Source organism: Pleurodeles waltl, chromosome 8 (genome assembly GCF_031143425.1).
Source record: "Pleurodeles waltl isolate 20211129_DDA chromosome 8, aPleWal1.hap1.20221129, whole genome shotgun sequence".
Lineage (NCBI taxonomy): Eukaryota > Metazoa > Chordata > Amphibia > Caudata > Salamandridae > Pleurodeles > Pleurodeles waltl.
Genome location: NC_090447.1, coordinates 1,415,636,821 through 1,415,655,698, shown reverse-complemented (window position 1 = coordinate 1,415,655,698; position 18,878 = coordinate 1,415,636,821). Strand labels below are relative to the sequence as shown.

The window sequence follows — 18,878 nt, the reverse complement described above, 5'->3', positions numbered from 1 at the left end:
CCCTGAGCTCTCTGGGAACAAGGGGCGAGAAAGTGGGGTCAATTACCTCTTCCCCATATGGGAGATTACAGACGAATTCTGGTGGCCAATCTTTTTCGGCCAATAAGATATCATAAACGGTAACAATGCGATCCCAAAAGATGGTGCCTATTGCGCACTCAATGTTCCCTTCTAATTGTAATTTTAGTTTATACACCCTATTAGGTGTGGAGATGCGCATGTCCGCAGTCTCGACTTGTAAGAAGCCATCGGTTGCTTTCATCTCCAGATGCTCTTGAATATTCCAGCGAACTATTGTGACCTCTGCCGCACTGCCTAGCAGTGCCAGTGCCCACTTCATGTTCTTCAGTAAAGCTCTCATCCTGAGTGGCATTTCGTACAGTAATCGCTGCCACTTTTTTCATTTTGAACAGGGGTTTTTGTTGGGGAAGTTTCTCTTCTTTCTTAACAGAAACTTCTGAGGAGCGTTGCAAGTCCTTTCTCGGATTCAAGTACTCAGTTCACTGCTCTGACCGCCCACCTCTCTCACTGTTTATCCGGTGAAGCCTGAAAGGAACAAGATTGGCGTGTATCAGTATACTGATATATATCAGGCGTTTTTATGTTACCTCTAATTCTAAGAACATATCGATTTTGAGGGGTCTCCAAATGCGTAGATTCTCCCCTTTCTTTTTTAGGAGTTTGTTTTTGTTTCTCCCAGCGTTTTTCAGAACCCTCAGGTGCTTGCTTGGTAGAATCCTTATTGGATTTACCCTGTAATTGTGGTATAATAGGTCTGGCTCCCAGATTATCTCGACCAATGCTAGAGTAGGTCTCAGGGATAATCTTGCATTCTTGATCTTGTGCAGGAACTTCCAGCGCTGCATGCGCACTGCCAGTGAAACTGCTTCCCCTTTAAATTGACTTAATATTATTGAAGATACAGTGGCAAAATTGCCCATTAATTCCATTCCCAAATCCAGGGCCCGGGCAGCCCCATACTCATCTTGAATTTGTTTTAACACTTTTGGAAGATTTGTAAGTGTTGGTGTACCGTGTGTGGTAGTACAGAGCGTGGCAAATACCATGCCCCAAGTATTGCAGTTATCTACTGTGGGAACCATCCCAAATGGCAAGCACAGAGAGAGTATTCTATGTTTGTCCGGAAGTCCTGTATGGGGAAAAACTGCTTCCAGCGCAGTTATTTTTTGAGCTAATCTCCTCCCGTTTGGTGGGTACTTTACCCATGATCGGATGAACAGTTGCAGGGTTAATGCCTGGTGTGACTGCATGTGGAGGCGCTGGGGCCGCATGTGCTGGGTTAATATTTAATGTCTGTATTACGAACCATACTAACAGTCTCTATATTGCTGTAAGCTCAAAGTACAAGTGGCGAACCTCAGCTACTACCAAAGTGGCTGCTTCATAATGCGGTGTATATGTGGCCAATAAAGGCCAGGTAGGACCATCATTGCTTAGAGGACCTAACCGATCGTGTAATATAGTGTGTGGTAGGGCGCCATCAACCCAGTTATTATGGTCTTGAAAAGATAGAGGTATCTCTAAATATGCATATGCTTTGTATTGTGCAGGTAAGTTAGCAAGTGTGTAGTGATGAAATGCATTAGTGTTCCTATCATCTGCTGGAAAAGTGACTCAAGAGTAGAGTATTTCTGTTCTGTAGGCTGGATGAGCCTCAACTACAAATGTTACAGGAACCCCCCCGGGCTGTAAAGCATTAGCTAACAAATGAGCAGTGAGGGTGAGGCCTATTTACTGCAAGTACCACCCGTTGTGGGTTCGCCATGGTGGATATACCTGTTCAGAGATAAGGACACCAAAATGGGGATTAATCCTTTTAAGGTTAAGCTTGAACAACCTACAGCATTGTATATTACTTGGTGCAACGGCAGTGGCCTTCCCGCTGGCTGGCGGGTCACCTGCTAAAGGACTTGGGATTGACTACTGCAGACAGAGAGCTGCACTTGGTGTGCAAAATCTTTCTTCATCAGGGCAGATTCCCCGTGGGTTTAATTCCCTTTTACAAATGGCAGATTCTGCAGAAGCCTTTGTCTGATGCAAACCTTGACGCCATGCACATTCGAGATCCATATCAGCTCCATACGACCATCTATTTGGGAGGAAGGAATTAGCGACCTGGGAAACCACCGGGTGGACACACTAGGCACTCTATTCCAAAAAGGTGCACTCCTTCCCAGTCAGACAGCTCACACAGATTGGGTCCTGCCAGCTGGCCATTTCCTGGCATATAACAGACTACTGGCCGAAATACAACCCCTCTGGTAGATAACAGACAAAGAACCACCAGCACACCCCTTCGTACATACCTCCACACTATTGGTGGAGGCTGTCGACTTATTACCTGGCTCACTTGGTCATTAGTGTACATTCCACAGGATCCCTTATTTCCTACAAAACAGAAATGGGAGCAGGACTTAAGCCGAGAACTATTGCAGAAGGAGTGGGACAAGGCATTACAATACCCTTGTAAGATTTCCTGTAATGTCATATTCCAATACATCCAACATAGTTATCTTCACAGGGCATACCTCACTCCTGCTCATCTACATAAAATATATGGCTCTACCTCGAATTGCTATAGATGCAGCGCGACGAATGCCAACATGGCCCACATGTTCGGACAACTGCTGGAATGCTGCCACATTATGGCAGGAAGTTACAGGAACGCTGTCTCGTAATCTACAGTATCAAATGCCTTCTCTAGGTCCAATACTAGAGAAGCTGTGTTTGGCTATTGAGCTGGTACAAGTTCCATCATCCTATGGAGCCTGCGTATGTTGAGGGTGGTGGACCTCCCGGGGATGAGCTCTTTCTGATCTTTACGGGGATGAATGAAACACTGGGCTAATACAAGGTGTGCTGTGTGTCCTTCAAAAAACATTAAATAGAACCCACAACTTCCTTTCCAGGGCAGCTGTGAGGAGAATGACTGTCCAAACAAGCAACAAACAATCCCATACATGGGGAACTCCAAGGGGTGCAGTTGCAAGGGCAGGAGTTCTCGGTTCAGCAGACTACTGCTACTGACTGTACAGTCCACTGGTGGTCAGAAGGCAGGTACAGCAATCTGCTACGCCACAATGATAGCCATGAGTGTAGTATATCCAGGATTGGCCCTTACCAGGGCAAGAGCAAGGCATCATAAGTAAGTAGGCTATAGGTCCAATCACAGTCAGCTAGTCAATGTCCTCCTCACGCTAATAAATATGCAGTTTGGGGGCATAACGATGGACAGCGTGATTGAGGGGGTGCTGCTGGTCGTAATGCTGGAGCTGGACTCAGAGAGCATATCAGAAACCAGAGGCGGAGGCAAGCACCGTTTCATTGCTAAAGAGGTTATGACAGAGAACGCCCGGATTGGCTCCTCACGGGCTTGCTACGGGGTAGGAACACTCTCCACTCTAGGCTCGAGGACACTGCGTAGCTTGCATTTGTTTCGTCGGCCACGTCTCTGATCCAGGCCGTTGTACTGGTGTGTTCAGAGTTGAGGATTCATAAGGCGCTGTCTGACACAGTCCCAGGCATCTGCAGGCTCAGTAAAGAAGTAACTGTTTTGGTTTGCAATAACTTTCAGTTTGGCTGGAAATAGCAGCGAATAGGTTAGACCCAATTGTCATAGGCGTTTCTTCACTCACAGGAAGGAGGCTCTGTGGCGCTGTACTGCCAGGGTGTAGTCTGGGAACAAGAAAACATACATATTTTTATATGCTAGTGATTCTCCTGCGTGGGTAGCGTGTAAGATGGTTTCCTTGTCCCCATAGTTCATCAGTATGATCACCACGGGTCTGGAAGGAGACCCCAGCAGGGGCCACCGTGCAGGTACCCGATGGGCACATTCCACAAGGTAGTAAGGCAAAAGTGTTGTATGTGCTATCACCTGCAACAGTCAAGGTTCAAAGAAAGAGATTAGGGCCATGCCTTCTGACCCCTCAGGGAAAACAACAATACGGAGGTTATTGTGGCGAGATCGCCCTTCAGAGTTCTCCACTCTGTTCTCCAATTCCTGCAGTTTAGCTGCTAGGGATTGTACTTGGCCCTCCAACTCGGGTATCATAGGATAGATTTCTGCTAGCATGTATTCCACTTATATGATGTGGGCAGTGACCTTTCTATGATAATTGCGGAGCAGCCCCACCTCCACTGCCTCCATGTTGACTCTACCACGGAGATCCTGCTGGCTGTCAGCGATGGTCTCTACTATTGGTTCCAGTTTTGCTTCTGTCAGGGATACAGGCGCGTTCTCCATCTGCTCTGTCTGTTGCATGGGTTCTGGTGCTATACATCCCAGAGAGTGAGCTCTCACACCACTCTGCCCCATCTGTTTAGTGGAGGAGTGCTTTCTGGCTTTACTGGTGAGGATTGTAGTGGAGGGGCACTGAACCCCCAGAGGGGAGGGAGGAGCAGAGGGGTGTCACTGCACAGTGGGCGCCCCTACAACCACAGACCCTGGCCTGTATTCGGGTGGGGGGAGGCCCTGACCAGGGCGGCACGAGCAGTTGTGATGGCTCAGGGTCCACCGCACTAGGTGTCTCAGAGTTCAGGTTCCCACCTTGGAACAGCTCTATTCTGGTCCGCCAAAGTGCCATGTGGGCTGCTTACGAATATCAGGGCAGAGCGACTTCCATCAAACCCTGCAAGGGAGCGCACCATCCACGGTGGTCCCCTGTACGTCTTCCAGCCACAACTCAGCTTAGGCCAAGGTCAGGATTGTAGCACTGGCAAAGGTCCCCAGCAGCAGAGAGGACATAGAGGGGGACAGTTCAACACTAATCACTTCTAAAAGGCTCCAGCAGCATCGCAGAGCAGCCCATGGATGATAAGGAAGGCCGCTGTTGGGGGCCCAAGAGCACCCTTTGGGTGGAAACAATTGTATATTTAAGTGGTTACGGCCGTTGATGAACCAAATCCCTGAGGGTTGACAGAGTGTGGGCTCATATGCGTCTAGACTATTACTGTTCGCTGCACAGTGGGGGAAGGGGGCCTGTACACTCAGTCCATGAGCTGTGCCTGTCCGTGTGGCACAGAGTCTTGAATTTCGGCCCGATATTTGTACCATGCTGCCCTCCAGGGCCCTAGTATGTCACACAGGCGTTCACAGTCCCACAACCGAGATCAGCCAGTCGTGCATTGGCGGGATTCAGTCCGGTCACTCTTGGGGTGCATGCACCTCTCAGGGGTGGGAGAGTAGGGTGGGGGATTGGAGAGGGTGGCTCAACAATTAAGGTGCCCAGGGCACAAGTCCTAAAATGAAAAGTGGGAGGACTAACCAAGTTAGTCAGTATGCATCATGACTTGCAAGATGACACGGTGCACCACAGGAAGTGACATCACAAAAGGGACATCAGATCTTAAGACCTCACTCAGGTCTATAATGAGTACATTTGAGCGCATTATAAGTATACATGCAAACACTCCTGATTTAGGTGGAAGACTCACGCTTTCATAAGCTACATATAAAAAAAAGATGCCTTTTGTCAGCTTAAAGCTTCCTTTACCCTTGAACAAAACTAACTCCCCTGCCAGCCTACTCCATAAGGCATAATATTCCATATCCAGCATATTTCCATTTAGATGTGATTGGTTTGGCTGCCTTTGCTCTCCAGAGGTGCAAAGTGTGCTTAATCAGCCTTACCCCCCACTTATTGTGTCTGTGGTGGGCACTTGCACTCATTTTAGGAGACTGAGGCTCGTTTTTCACCAACAAACCACGACCCAAAGGAAGATAGAAAGACAGAAAGGGAAGAAGACAGAAAGAGTGATAGGAAAACAATGAAGGCAGAAAAGGGGGTGAAAAAAGAATCTGAAAAGTACTGAAAGAAAAAAGTTATGGCAGCTTTGGCATTCAGCAGTGGGACCCTAAAAAAAAAAAAAGGTTTGGGGCTCTGAATTTATCTTTTTACAAATTACAAGCTGCCGCCCAAAAGGTCTCCTCCACATTTAGCAGCAGACATCTCTCATTTTCTTACAGATGGCATAACTATAAGCCAGCCTCACATTCACCAGGGCATCCTGACAGCTCCTCCTGAAATCAGTACAACTAGAACACCTGTATAAAGAGTGGACCATAAATTTCAAAGTAAGAGGTATCAGCTCCATATTAAAATAAGTGTAAGACACTGAGCATCCAAAAATGAAAAAAAATGGTGACAAAGGTAACTCACAAGAAAAGGGCTCATGCAATATCAGTCCCAGCTAGCACTTTCAAGTAAATATTGGCCTTCAGAAGGAAATATTGTTAGTTTGCACAGAAAAACTACCGAAATGGGTAGACAGGAACAGCAAAACACCACAAACTATGGGCAGTAATCAGAATCTACACTAGACTATGCTCACTAATAAGAAATGTGCATATCCTAGACATGTTACACTGCCAAAATGGTGCACTGGAGATGGTCTACTTTACATACTTTTTGAAGTAACAATGACCTGTGGACTCACCTATTCACTATAACTGAAAGTGTCAGCCCTACGTAAGCACAAATGATCATTCATTTCACACATAGCATAATTCTGAATCATATAATTCCCCCAGATCTAAGAGCATCACAACAACGAAGCTACCCTCTGGTATTGTGTTATAATGCAAGATATTGCAAACTGTGGGTAGGTGTGAGAAGGGCAAAAAACAAGGCCACCGAACCCAAGCAGGGCAACAACTTGGCAAAATCAAGTGAAAATCTCAAAAGCTGATAACGGATATGGAATATGTACCCGCTCTCCACCTAGTTCTACAACACAGGTGGTCCCCTACCTGGGTTAACGGTAAAAAAAACTCAGATATCACAGGCATACTATACAAAAAATAAGGGTGAGGCACTCCTTAAACAATAGCACAGCTCTTAAATTGTCCAGGAAGAAGCTAAATGTTCTATAAGATAAGTCCAAACCAATTAATCAATACTCCAAATAGACTGGTATTCATTCATAGTCAAAGTGATATTCTTTATTTATTTCTTGTAATATAGATGGCAAACACAGCCATAATGTGAGTGACAAACACAACTGTGTTTCGACTGGAAGAAAATCGGGCTTCTTCATGGCTGATGAAAAACATATAAAACACAATAAATAAAAAATTAAAATCCTGTTCACTGCAATCCTATAGAAAACACACAACAGAAACATTTTAAAAAATATACATTGCTAAAAACAGTATACCAATTCACAAATAATAAAACTACCTTAGGGCACATAACCAACCACACATAGGTTTGGTCTTAATTAGAAGTAAGACATGGGCCATAAGCACATCTGTAAAACAATAATGTGAAAGCAATCCGGGCTTCTCAGCTTGACCAAATAGTATAATCCTAGGCAAATCTATCTCGTGTTTGATTTATTAGGCTGTAATGTTGCACCAGGTATAATTAGAAACTACGATGCACTTGACACTTGACTTTCATGTGGCTTCTGCCTGGCAGCCTCTCTCTACCCTAATGCACCAAGAATTAAAGACAAATCATTAACCTTTGATGTGAAAGGGGAGAAATAAAGAGCTGTCCATTTAGTGGCTGAATTGCACAAAGTGAATGCAAAAAAAAATGTGTGCTGCCCATGATCTCTGTATGCCAGGTGGGGGCAGCGATGATTGAGGGTTATTGCTCTGGGGCATTGCTCTAATGAGAAGAGGGCTGTTGCCCTCTGCAACGCTGTGACCTGAAGGGAGCTGGTTTCCCTGTGTGCGCTGTTACGAACCTCACATGTGGGGGTGGGGGACAGTGATGAAGTGAAAGGGTTGTCGTCTTGGAGCAGTGTGCAGCTGTGAAGGAGAAGCAAGCCATTATCCTCAGAAGAAGAACAACAATTTAACTACCCAACAATTCCGGAGGATCCAAAACCTGTTACCAAATTCAGGGAGGCTTAGTGCATAGGAGTGCCTCTACGGTAGCATCCAAGGTCAGGGCACTCCGAACCATCCCCCAGAGAGAGCAGTTAAGACTGAATACTGGGTTGCCAGGCCTTGGGGCAACTTGCTCTGACTGACATGCTACGAACAGGAGGCACTTTGACTTTCCCAAAGCCATCATGGAACTTTTATGACTTGAACTTACTAGTGAGACCTACCTGTAATGTCACCTCACATAAACAGGGAATAAACATGATCTGCTTACAGGGAAGTGGGACAGGCAAGCTAACCCAGGGAAAGCTACCACGCCTGCCTTAGGAAGACTATGTATGTTATTTCTTCACAAAATACATGGATGGATGGATGGGAATGTTCATGTACCATCCATGTAATGCCTCCCTGATGCACAGTAAGGTAAGGCAGCACAATGTGCTGTCTTACGTTAAGATTTTTATTTTTTTTACAAAGCCACACAAAAACTATCCTATGAGGATATTTCCTCATTGTATGTGTTCTGTCTAATGTAGCATACTTGCAAAAAGGAAATAGCAAAAAGAAATACAAATATTTCTCTTTGTTTCGTCAACCTCAGGCAGACTCGCCAGTTTGGTGCAAACCTATGCTTACGCCCAGGCACCACGCATGTAATGCCTACCTGATGAAAGGTAATGCATGGCAGGGCAATGTGCTGCCTGTGTTAGTTTTTCTTTACAAACCCAAGCAAACAGGATTTGTGTGTGGTACTGTAAATCCCAAAATGGATTTTGCATCAGAATTTTACCAAAAAGGGTGACACAATCCAGACGCAAGATCGGGGCCTCAACTTATAAGTTGATTTTTTTTAATCTCTGCTACAAATAAAAAATAGGCAAGGAAAAACATGACAGTAAATCTGTTCCGCTTAGTTGGTTGCAAAGTTTGAATTTTAAAATATTTTATCGGGTTAAGGCACCTGCTGCAGAGATCTTAGTTTTCCCAGTAAATCTGAGGGAATAATAATAACGGTAAGATAACTCAAGTGGTTAATGCATTTACAGGAAAGATCTGTGTTTTGTCTAGTCCCAGTTTTGACTCGAAGTAGCATGAGGGTTAATGCATCTCCTGAAAAGCACATCATGTAAAATGCAGATGATAGATTTGCATTTTATGTACATAGGTAAGTGGGTTACCGCTTTTAACAGAGATCCTTTTGTGACTTGCAGTTACATTGCAATACTTTTAATATAGCACAGTGAGCTATAGATAATTATATGTGACTCCTACACCTTGTAATCTTCACTGCCTTATGTAACATATCCTGTACATTGATTTGTTGTCAATGTAATGTGTCTGGGTGGTGTAAAGCGCTCTGACACCCTGCATTCGGATAATAGTGCTATAAAAGAAATAAAAACTAGTCTTATTTAAATTGTTTTGTGTAAACACTGGGACCGAGTAATGTATCTGACATTCTTACAGTGCACGCATATATAGGAACTGAACAAAGTCAAAAGTCTCTAAATTAAGTGTGAAGTGCTAACAAGATGGTTGCTTTTGTTTCCCTTCCGCTGTATTTACATCTAGGTGTTAGGCTCCAGATAGCCCCAAGGCAGGATACTTGAACAAACGGAGGCCTGATGGCCCCTTAAATTCAGTCTTTGTTATGGGCCCAGCGGGAGTTTCAATAAAGGGCTCCTCCCCGCCTGCACGTTGTTGCTCGGATCGATAGCAGACAACGTGCAGGCATTGATGAATGTGTCCCAGTGTTTGAAAATTACACCAAGACGGCTTCAGCATATTTTAAAGTGAGGCCCAACTTATTGGCAGGGTGGACGCCGTCCATCCTCTAAAAATAGTGGGCGGACACTGTCCATTCGCATGGACCCCTGACTATTGCCCTGAAGGCTCCAGAAAGCGTCCAGGGCTGCTATCGCAGTCCGCGGCTCCTCGCTGCCTAGAGGCCTCACTCTGGTCCACGTGGCCTCAGCCTGAGGGGGAGTGTCAGGGGGACCTGCAATCATGCCCCAGCCGGTGAAAAAAACAGCAATGCCATGTGGGTTCTGCAGTCTTGGCAGCCGCCTCCCAGGTCCTCCGCAGCGCTCGGCTTGGCAGATGCTAAAGTATTGTGGATAGCAGCTCGGTGCGGTCTCAAGACACACATCTTGCCGGGTCCGGCCACACCCCCTAATGCTTGATCAACTTGACATATAAGTAACTTAATAGTCTTTCAATTCTTTGTAGCAAAGCTGGGGGGAGGGGGTCCAGGCAATGAAGAACACAGATATTTTGGCCCGTATTTATACTTTTTTTGCGCCGCGTTTGCGTCGTTTTTTGACGCAAAAACGGCGCAAACTTGCAAAATACCATTGTATTTTGTAGGTTTGCGCCGTTTTGCGTCAAAAAGCGGCGCAAATGCGGCGCTAAAAAAAGTATAAATACGGGCCTTTGTTTGGTCAACTAAATTAATAGCTGGAGGAACGGAAATTTCAAGATGGTAGCTGGCTCACGCATAGGCATCAACAACAGTACCACGGTCAAGTTACAATGGGTAGAAGGGAATCACCAGACTGCCAGCAGTCAGTCCATGTGAGGAGATGTGATATCATAGGCCGGACAGAGTTAAAGGGAATAAAGGAGTGAGATGTCAGCCGTGAGAGAGGCAGTCTTTGAGTGTTTCAGAGCAAATAAAGGACACAATAGAACAGGCTCCAGCAGTCCTTTGTAGGAAGCCAGGAATAATTCTACACAAAAAGGCACAGAGGAGACCCAACTGCCAAACTGGGGTGGGGGGAAAGGGTCGGGAGGGTGGGGGGAAAAAGTAATGGGGGAAGGGAGGGAGTGTGAGCTTCAGATTTACAAACTATATAATGTTAAAATACATTATTTCACAAGAAGAGCTTATGAGAGGACTTTAAGGGGCAGTGAAAAGAAAAATATATGCAGATTGGTAGGTGTACAAAGTAAGAGAAATCACAATATTTCATCAAATAACCAACATTTTGTAAGACTTTCTAGACCGAGAGATGGAGAGAGAGTGAATTTTTTGTCTGTGTGTATTTAAAACATCCTGGTGAAATCCGACAGACACATCACTAAACTTGACTGAAAGAACCTGTACCCAACTACTTACCAGAAAATATACTTATTAGGGGGGTGGACACCCTAAACACCCTCTGAAGCTATGTCCCTGCCAACTGCTGCACTACAAGGCCCCTCCACTCAAGAGGAGCCATTGAGAAACTGATAGTCTATGCGGGTGACTGAGGGGCAGGTGACGAAGACTGTGAAGTGTAAGTAGTCTGCTTGGTGCAAGGCTACTGTTCATGTCCTTTTGATGTGTCCTTCACACTTACAGCTCTATTCTCTTGGGGTTATGGACAGTGTAACCTAAGATGGTGAGATGAGAAGGTGTCCATAAGAGAGAAAAGAAACATAACAAATGGGCTCAGGATGATAAGAAATGCGAGCAGCAGCCATGGCATTGAGACCTGTATTCTGGAGGGGATGAGTGTAGGAAAGTAGCCTCTTTCTAGCCTTGTTACCCCCACTTTTGGCCTGTTTGTGAGTATATGTCAGGGTGTTTTCACTGTCTCTCTGGGATCCTGCTAGCCAGGGCCCAGTGCTCATAGTGAAAACCCTATGTTGTCAGTATGTTTGTTATGTGTCACTGGGATCCTGCTAGCCAGGACCCCATTGCTGATCAGTTGTGGCCTATATGTGTTCCCTGTGTGGTACCTAACTGTCTCACTGAGGCTCTGCTAACCAGAACCTCAGTGGTTATGGTCTCTCTGCTTTCCAAATTTGTCACTACAGGCTAGTGACTAAATTTACCAATTCACATTGCCATACTGGTACACCCATATAATTCCCTTGTATATGGTACTGAGGTACCCAGTGTATTGGGGTTCCAGGAGATCCCTATGGGCTGCAGCATTTCTTTTGCCACCCATAGGGAGCTCTGACAATTCTTACACAGGCCTGTCAGTGCAGCCTGCGTGAAATAACGTCCACGTTATTTCACAGCCATTTACCACTGCACTTAAGTAACTTATAAGTCACCTATATGTCTAACCTTCACCTGGTGAAGGTTGGGTGCAAAGTTACTTAGTGTGTGGGCACCCTGGCACTAGCCAAGGTGCCCCCACATCGTTCAGGGCAAATTCCCCAGACTTTGTGAGTGCGGGGACACCATTACACGCGTGCACTATACATAGGTCACTACCTATGTATAGCGTCACAATGGTAACTCTGAACATGGCCATGTAACATGTCTAAGATCATGGAATTGTCCCCCCAATACCATTCTGGTATTGGAGGGACAATTCCATGATCCCCCGGGTCTCTAGCACAGTACCCGGGTACTGCCAAACTGCCTTTCCGGGGTCTCCGCTGCTGCCAACCCCTCAGACAGGTTTCTGCCCTCCTGGGGTCCAGGCAGCCCTGGCCCAGGAAGGCAGAACAAAGGATTTCCTCTGAGAGAGGGTGTTACACCCTCTCACTTTGGAAATAGGTGTGAGGGTTGGGGAGGAGTAGCCTCCCCCAGCCTCTGGAAATGCTTTGATGGGCACAGATGGTTCCCATCTCTGCATAAGCCAGTCTACACCGGTTCAGGGATCCCCCCCAGCCCTGCTCTTGCGTGAAACTTGACAAAGGAAAGGGGAGTGACCCACTCCCATGACCAGTACCTCCCAGGGGAGGTGCCCAGAGCTCCTCCAATGTGTCCCAGACCTCTGCCATCTTGGAAACAGAGGTGTTGGGGCACACTGGACTGCTCTGAGTGGCCAGTGCCAGCAGGTGACGTCAGAGGCTCCTTCTGATAGGCTCTTACCTCTCTTGGTAGCCAATCCTCCTTCCTTGGTAGCCAAACCTCCTTTTCTGGCTATTTAGGGTCTCTGCTTTGGGGAATTCTTTAGATAACGAATGCAAGAGCTCATCAGAGTTCCTCTGCATCTACCTCTTCACCTTCTGCCAAAGGATCGACCGCTAACTGCTCAGGACGCCTGCAAAACCGCAACAAAGTAGCAAGACGACTACTAGCAACATTGTAGCGCCTCATCCTGCTGGCTTTCTCGACTTTTTCCAGGTGGTGCATGGTCTGGGGGTAGCCTGCCTTCACCCTGCACCAGAAGCTCCGAAGAAATCTCCCGTGGGTCGACGGAATCTTCCCCCTGCTAACGCAGACACCAAAAGACTGCAACACTGGTCTTCTGGGTCCCCTCTCATCCTGACGAGCGTGGTCCCTGGAACACAGCAACTCTGTCCAAGTGACTCCCACAGTCCAGTGACTCTTCAGTCCAAGTTTGGTGGAGGTAAGTCCTTGCCTCCCCACGCTAGGCTGCAAAGCTGTGTACTGCGTGATTTGCAGCTGCTCCGGCTCCTGTGCATTCTTCCAGGATTTCCTTTGTGCACAGCCAAGCCTGGGTCCCCGACACTCCTTCCTGCAGTGCACAACCTTCTGAGTTGTCCTACGGCGTCGTGGGACTCCCTTTTGTGACTTCGCGTGGACTCCGGTTCACTCTTCTTCCAAGTGCCTGTTTGGGTACTTCTGCGGGTGCTGCCTGCTTCTGTGAGGGCTCCCTGAGTTGCTGGGTGCCCCCTCTGTCTCTTCCTCCAAGTGGCGACATCCTGGTCCCTCCTGGGCCACAGCAGCACCCAAAAACCTCTACCGCAACCCTTGCAGCTAGCCAGGCTTGTTTGCGGTCTTTCTGCGTGGGAACACCTCTGCAAGCTTCATGGCGACGTGGGACATCCGTCTTCCAAAGGAGAAGTCCCTAGTCCTCTTCTTTCTTGCAGAACTCCAAGCTTCTTCCAACCGGTGGCAGCTTCCTTGCACCCTCAGCTGGCATTTCCTGGGCTCCTGCCCACTCTCGACACTGTCGCGACTATTGGACTTGGTCCCCTTGTCTTACAGGTACTCAGGTCCGGAAATCCACTGTTGTTGCATTGCTGGTGTTTGTTCTTCCTGCAGAATCCCCCTATCACAACTTCTGTGCTCTCTGGAGGTAGTAGGTGCACTTTACACCTACTTTTCAGGGTCTTGGGGTGGGGTATTTTTCTAACCCTCACTGTTTTCTTACAGTCCCAGCGACCCTCTACAAGCTCACATAGGTCTGGGGTCCATTCGTGGTTCGCATTCCACTTTTGGAGTATATGGTTTGTGTTGCCCCTATACCTATGTGCTCCTATTGCAATCTATTGTAATTCTACACGGTTTGCATTACTTTTCTTGCTATTACTTACCTAATTTTGGTTTGTGTACATATAACTTGTGTATATATATCTTATCCTCTTACTGAGGGTACTTACTGAGATAATTTTGGCATATTGTCATAAAAATAAAGTACCTTTATTTTTAGTAACCCTGTGTATTGTGTTTTCTTATGATATTGTGCATATGATATAAGTGGTATAGTAGGAGCTTTACATGTCTCCTAGTTCAGCATAAGCTGCTTTGCCATAGCTACCTTCTATCAGTCTAAGCTGCTAGAAACACCTCTTCTACACTAATAAGGGATAACTGGACCTGGCACAAGGTGTAAGTACCTCTGGTACCCACTACAAGCCAGGCCAGCCTCCTACAATGAGACAGGTCTTGTTAATGATGCTTTAGATTCTTAGAAGCATCTGGGGAGAGGAAGGTCTAGCACACTAACAAAGATGAAAAGGAAGAAGGTTTAATAAGGCCCTCCCACAAATGATCAAATGCCTTACATTAAAAAAGTGTTGGGGCAGATATCCTCATCATTCTTTTGTAAGCCATGCTGCCCTAACCCTGTATGGTTTTGGACAGCCAAGTGTGTTTTCCCACAGTGAGCTCAACAATTCTGCAAGCCCACAAGAGGGACTTACATTTACTCATGTAAGTCACCAGAGCTGGGCTCTGACGTCAAGATGGTACCAAAGTTCACCCCTCGATGTAAGTGTCTACTACCCTCTTAACCCAGGCTATGAGCAAGTGACAGTGATGGGAGAGTAATCTATAGTTGGGGTTTAGGCCTGTTTACCTCTAATATTATGAATGAATTGCCTACTAACTTCACCTAAAACCTGTACAGCTTGCCGTAAATAGGGTTGTTTGCCTCCATGATGCCTGGGACAAGCACGAAGGGAGAGAAAGAGAAGCCAAGAAAGAAGGGGTGTGAGAAAAAGAGAAAGAGTGAGAAAGATAGACAGGATGGGAAAGGGTGAACGAGAGAGAGGAAGAGAGAGAGAGAGAGAGCAAAAGAGGGAGACTGTTTTCCAAGTCCGCCAGGGGTGATAGTGCACTGTACAGGGTCTTTACAAAAAATAAGAAAAATGTACTATGTTTCTGCAGTGAAAACACATTGGTTGACATGCATTTATGTTACAGATTACCTTTGTTTTATTCTGCCCTTTGTTGACTTTCTTCTTGTTCCACACAGCCGCTACCGATGCAATCAGCTGAACTCCCAGATGCGCAGTTAGTGGATTCAAAAAATCTAACACTTTTTGCTTCAAAGTCTATATAAAGTAAAGCACATTATTATTTTAGTGTTTTGGGGTAAAGGTAACAGAATGCCTACTGTTTATATTTTACTATACTTGAGTGCCTAAAAAACACACAAGAGCACACCACACAAGCATGACTGCTGAGGAAACACACACAAACTCTGGTTGTGTGACATAGTTTGACAGAATTTCTTTTAATCATCGCTACATAATATAAACTTAAAACTTTTTACTAACTAATAGCAATAAAATTCTAAATGACTAAACTAGCATGTTCACAAATTCCTCACATCTCCACTATGAACAACCTAGATTTAGAAATCAGTCTTGGCGAGGGGGAACACTGCCTCTCCAGAACTTAACATGTTGTCTTGCATAGCGCAATTTAAGCCAGCCGGGCAATCTACCAAAACAAATGTGAAACTATGAGATTCATAAGCAATATTTTCTTGCTTTGAAGTCAAGGATGGAAAATATCCCTGTACAAAATGAGGCAGTCCGAGAAGAATATGCTGGAAAAATTAGGTGTATGTGGTGAGTTGAGCAATTCAAGCCCAAAGTAGCTGTGTTTGGTTTATAAAGTTGGTACTACCTCACACGTCCTGGTAAAGACATGCATTACCTAGTAAAAACATGGAGCACAATACTGAAGGAGAAGGATAAGGATAAGCGGTATAGTTTGGCAAGAGATCTCACGAAGGCAGGGATAATTTGGAAGCCTTTTGTTTAGCTGATGGATAGGTTTGCTGTAGGATTCAAGGGTTATTTAGCTAACAAATGCCCTATCCAAGGTGCAAGATGGTACAAAATTGTTAGGTTAATCCAGCTGGCACCAGAACCAGTGGTAGGCATGTATTGTCACCACCCACGAGAAGAGTGTACTTGCTTGTATGCTTTTGAAACCTTAGAATCCACTTTGCATTTCTTCTTTTGTCCCCGTCAGTAACCGTACATGGTGAGTGTGCAGACCAATGCTTATAGACAAAGAAGTTAGGATGGTAAAGAAGGTTATACACCATATGGTTGACACCAATATTATGTCCATTGGTGAGGTTGTAATCTAATAAAAACAAGAGCATCATATGAAAGGAGAGGGATAATGCAGGCTGTTTAATTGTCTGTGAGGCAAGATTCATGTACGCCTTCTACCAAGTGTACTGTGTTAGGAACATGCCAAACCTTTGTTGAATTTTAATAGGATTTGAACGGTTTTTAAATGTTTACTGTTGATTTTATGGGTCTGTATTCAACATGAATTTTATTTTCACTTTTTGGGTTCCCAAAGATCCTAATAGATAGAATTAGCATTTAAGATTGAGGCTTGTGAGCAATAGCACCTCCATCTGGAGGACAGCACTCTAGGCACCAGTATTTCCCCCATGAGGGGAGCCTGCCAAATGCCTCAGTGGCCTGATGCTGTGGTCACCACACTTTGTAGCAAACCAATCCGTTCATACATACACACACTGCAAACAAGACTTAATCTCAAGTCTGGCAGAGCATGGCATCTTCCTTCATGTGATAGAATATGTAGAGACTCCCATTTCTTCACACCTCCTCAACTCTTTATTAACCTATTTTGTTATGTAATAATCTCATTACAAAATGTATTAAAATTATATAGGCCAAGCAGGAGATAGCCTTAATTTTCTTCCTACTTTGGTTGCTCTGAAGTAAACAGAAGATGATCCCTTTACGGTTCCAAGGAGGTCTGTGGGTCTTTTCTGTACTTCTTCCTTCCGTATTACACCCCAGAGAAGGGCCATGGTGTAAACAATCCGAGGGAGCTCTTCCAAAATGGCATTTCTTGCATTTTTTAGGTTTGCAGGATCAATCAAGGACGACTATGGAATAAATAAAGCAACAATTAAAAGACCCAAATTGACAAAGTGAACATAAAACCTATTTCACAAATGCACAATTCAGAATGATATACCACTGCAATACAGCATACCTTTTTCAAAATAGGATGCAGTGATCGGATTCACAATAGGGGTACTGTGATGCTATTAATTGTGTTTGACCAATGACTTTGTGTTTCACCACTGCGCATATTAGTTGCTCAATGTTCACCAGTAGCACATTATATGTTTTGTTCAGTTTAGCCGCCTATTGGCTTTGACATGGCATTAGCCATTACTTTCTGTATTCAGTTTAGCCGCCTATTGGCTTTGACATGGCATTAGCCATTACTTTCTGTATTCAGTTTAGCCGCCTATTTACTTTGACATGGCATTAGACATTACATTCTGTATTCAGTTCAGCTGCCTATTGGCTTTGACATGATATTAGACATTACATTTTGTATTCAGCTCAGCTGCCTATTGGCTTTGACATGATATTAGACATTACATTTGATATTTAGGTTAGCTGCCTATTGGCTTTGACATGACATTAGACATTACATTTGATATTTAGGTTAGCTGTCTATTGGCTTTAACGTGGAGTTAGACATTGCAGTTGAAACATCGCAGATGTCTGTATTCTTCCAAGCTGTGTTTTTCCACAAGATGAACCAAGCTGTTTTCTTCACACCAGACCAGTTGCCAGTCTCCCGTGTGGGTAGATAATCTCTTTCTCGCAGTTGACCGGAGTCATCAACTTGCAGACCCCAGAAAGATGAAGCTGAAGATAGGTCCTACTTGCTCATACGGTGATGAATTTTGATTTTTATGCTTTGCTAATATAATCTGCTGTGTACATTGCAACTGAGAAGTACTGTGATATATTTTGTTTTCATTGCTGCGACTACTTTTACTCTTTTGAACGTGTGCTTGAAGTCTATTAATTCGTCTCTCAAAAACTTGTGGGTGGGGAAGAATTAACAACAATAAAGGTCTTCTTTGAACTCAGAAGTGCATTTCAGGGAGGTTCTGTAAGCTCTGATAGGAGATAAGTAGGAATGCAGAACATTTTGGTACCAGAAGTGGGGTCGAATTATAGATTTCTACGTGCACAATTTAAAAGTGTAATTGTTTTTTGTTGTTTGGAGAATTACAGAAGCATGGCAGACCATGTTTGAAAATGCATGTGTAGTTACACTGCCTGATGGTGCTGTGAGAAATATGTTTTCTTTTTGTGATAAAGCATATTTAGAAAATGTGCCTTTTGGAAGCAATGATGTTCCTTTTGTTTTTGACAGAAGGGTTTGGATACTTTTATCTGCTTACAGAAAAATGCAGGAGAGATGTAGGCAGTTAGAACATGAAAATAAGAACTTACGTGAGCAAATTAGCCAGAACACATTAATGCAAGATAATGCTGAAATGTATAAAAATGCTGTTTTAGAAGAATCTGTCTTTTCCCATTCCAGTAATGAGGGGGTTAAGACAGCTGTGAGCCAGTCTGAGCCTCCGTGTGAGCCAGGTTTTTTGGCAGTCGAAGTGCATTCCTTAACTGATAACACGGAGAACAGAGCTCAGAATGTGATTTACGAGTTACCATCGCAAAATGCACAAGTAAAACGAAAGATTTTGGAGTTTCTTACTGTTTGCACTAAGCAAGAGACACCGAGTTTCATTAGCTTGTTTGATTTTTGGAAACAGAATAGCCCTCATCTGAG

General features: G+C 44.8%; 1 protein-coding gene across 1 annotated transcript in view; it reads right to left on the bottom strand.

The window, feature by feature from the left end:
• Positions 1 to 18,878, bottom strand: part of DOP1B (DOP1 leucine zipper like protein B) — a 604,399-nt gene that overhangs the window by 146,330 nt on the left and 439,191 nt on the right. Inside the window, exons 21-22 of the mRNA XM_069202530.1 lie at positions 16,975 to 17,160; positions 15,203 to 15,328 (exon numbers count right to left, since the gene is read on the bottom strand). Coding sequence (XP_069058631.1) covers positions 15,203 to 15,328; positions 16,975 to 17,160 — 312 coding nt within the window. The remainder of the gene's footprint in view (positions 1 to 15,202; positions 15,329 to 16,974; positions 17,161 to 18,878) is intronic.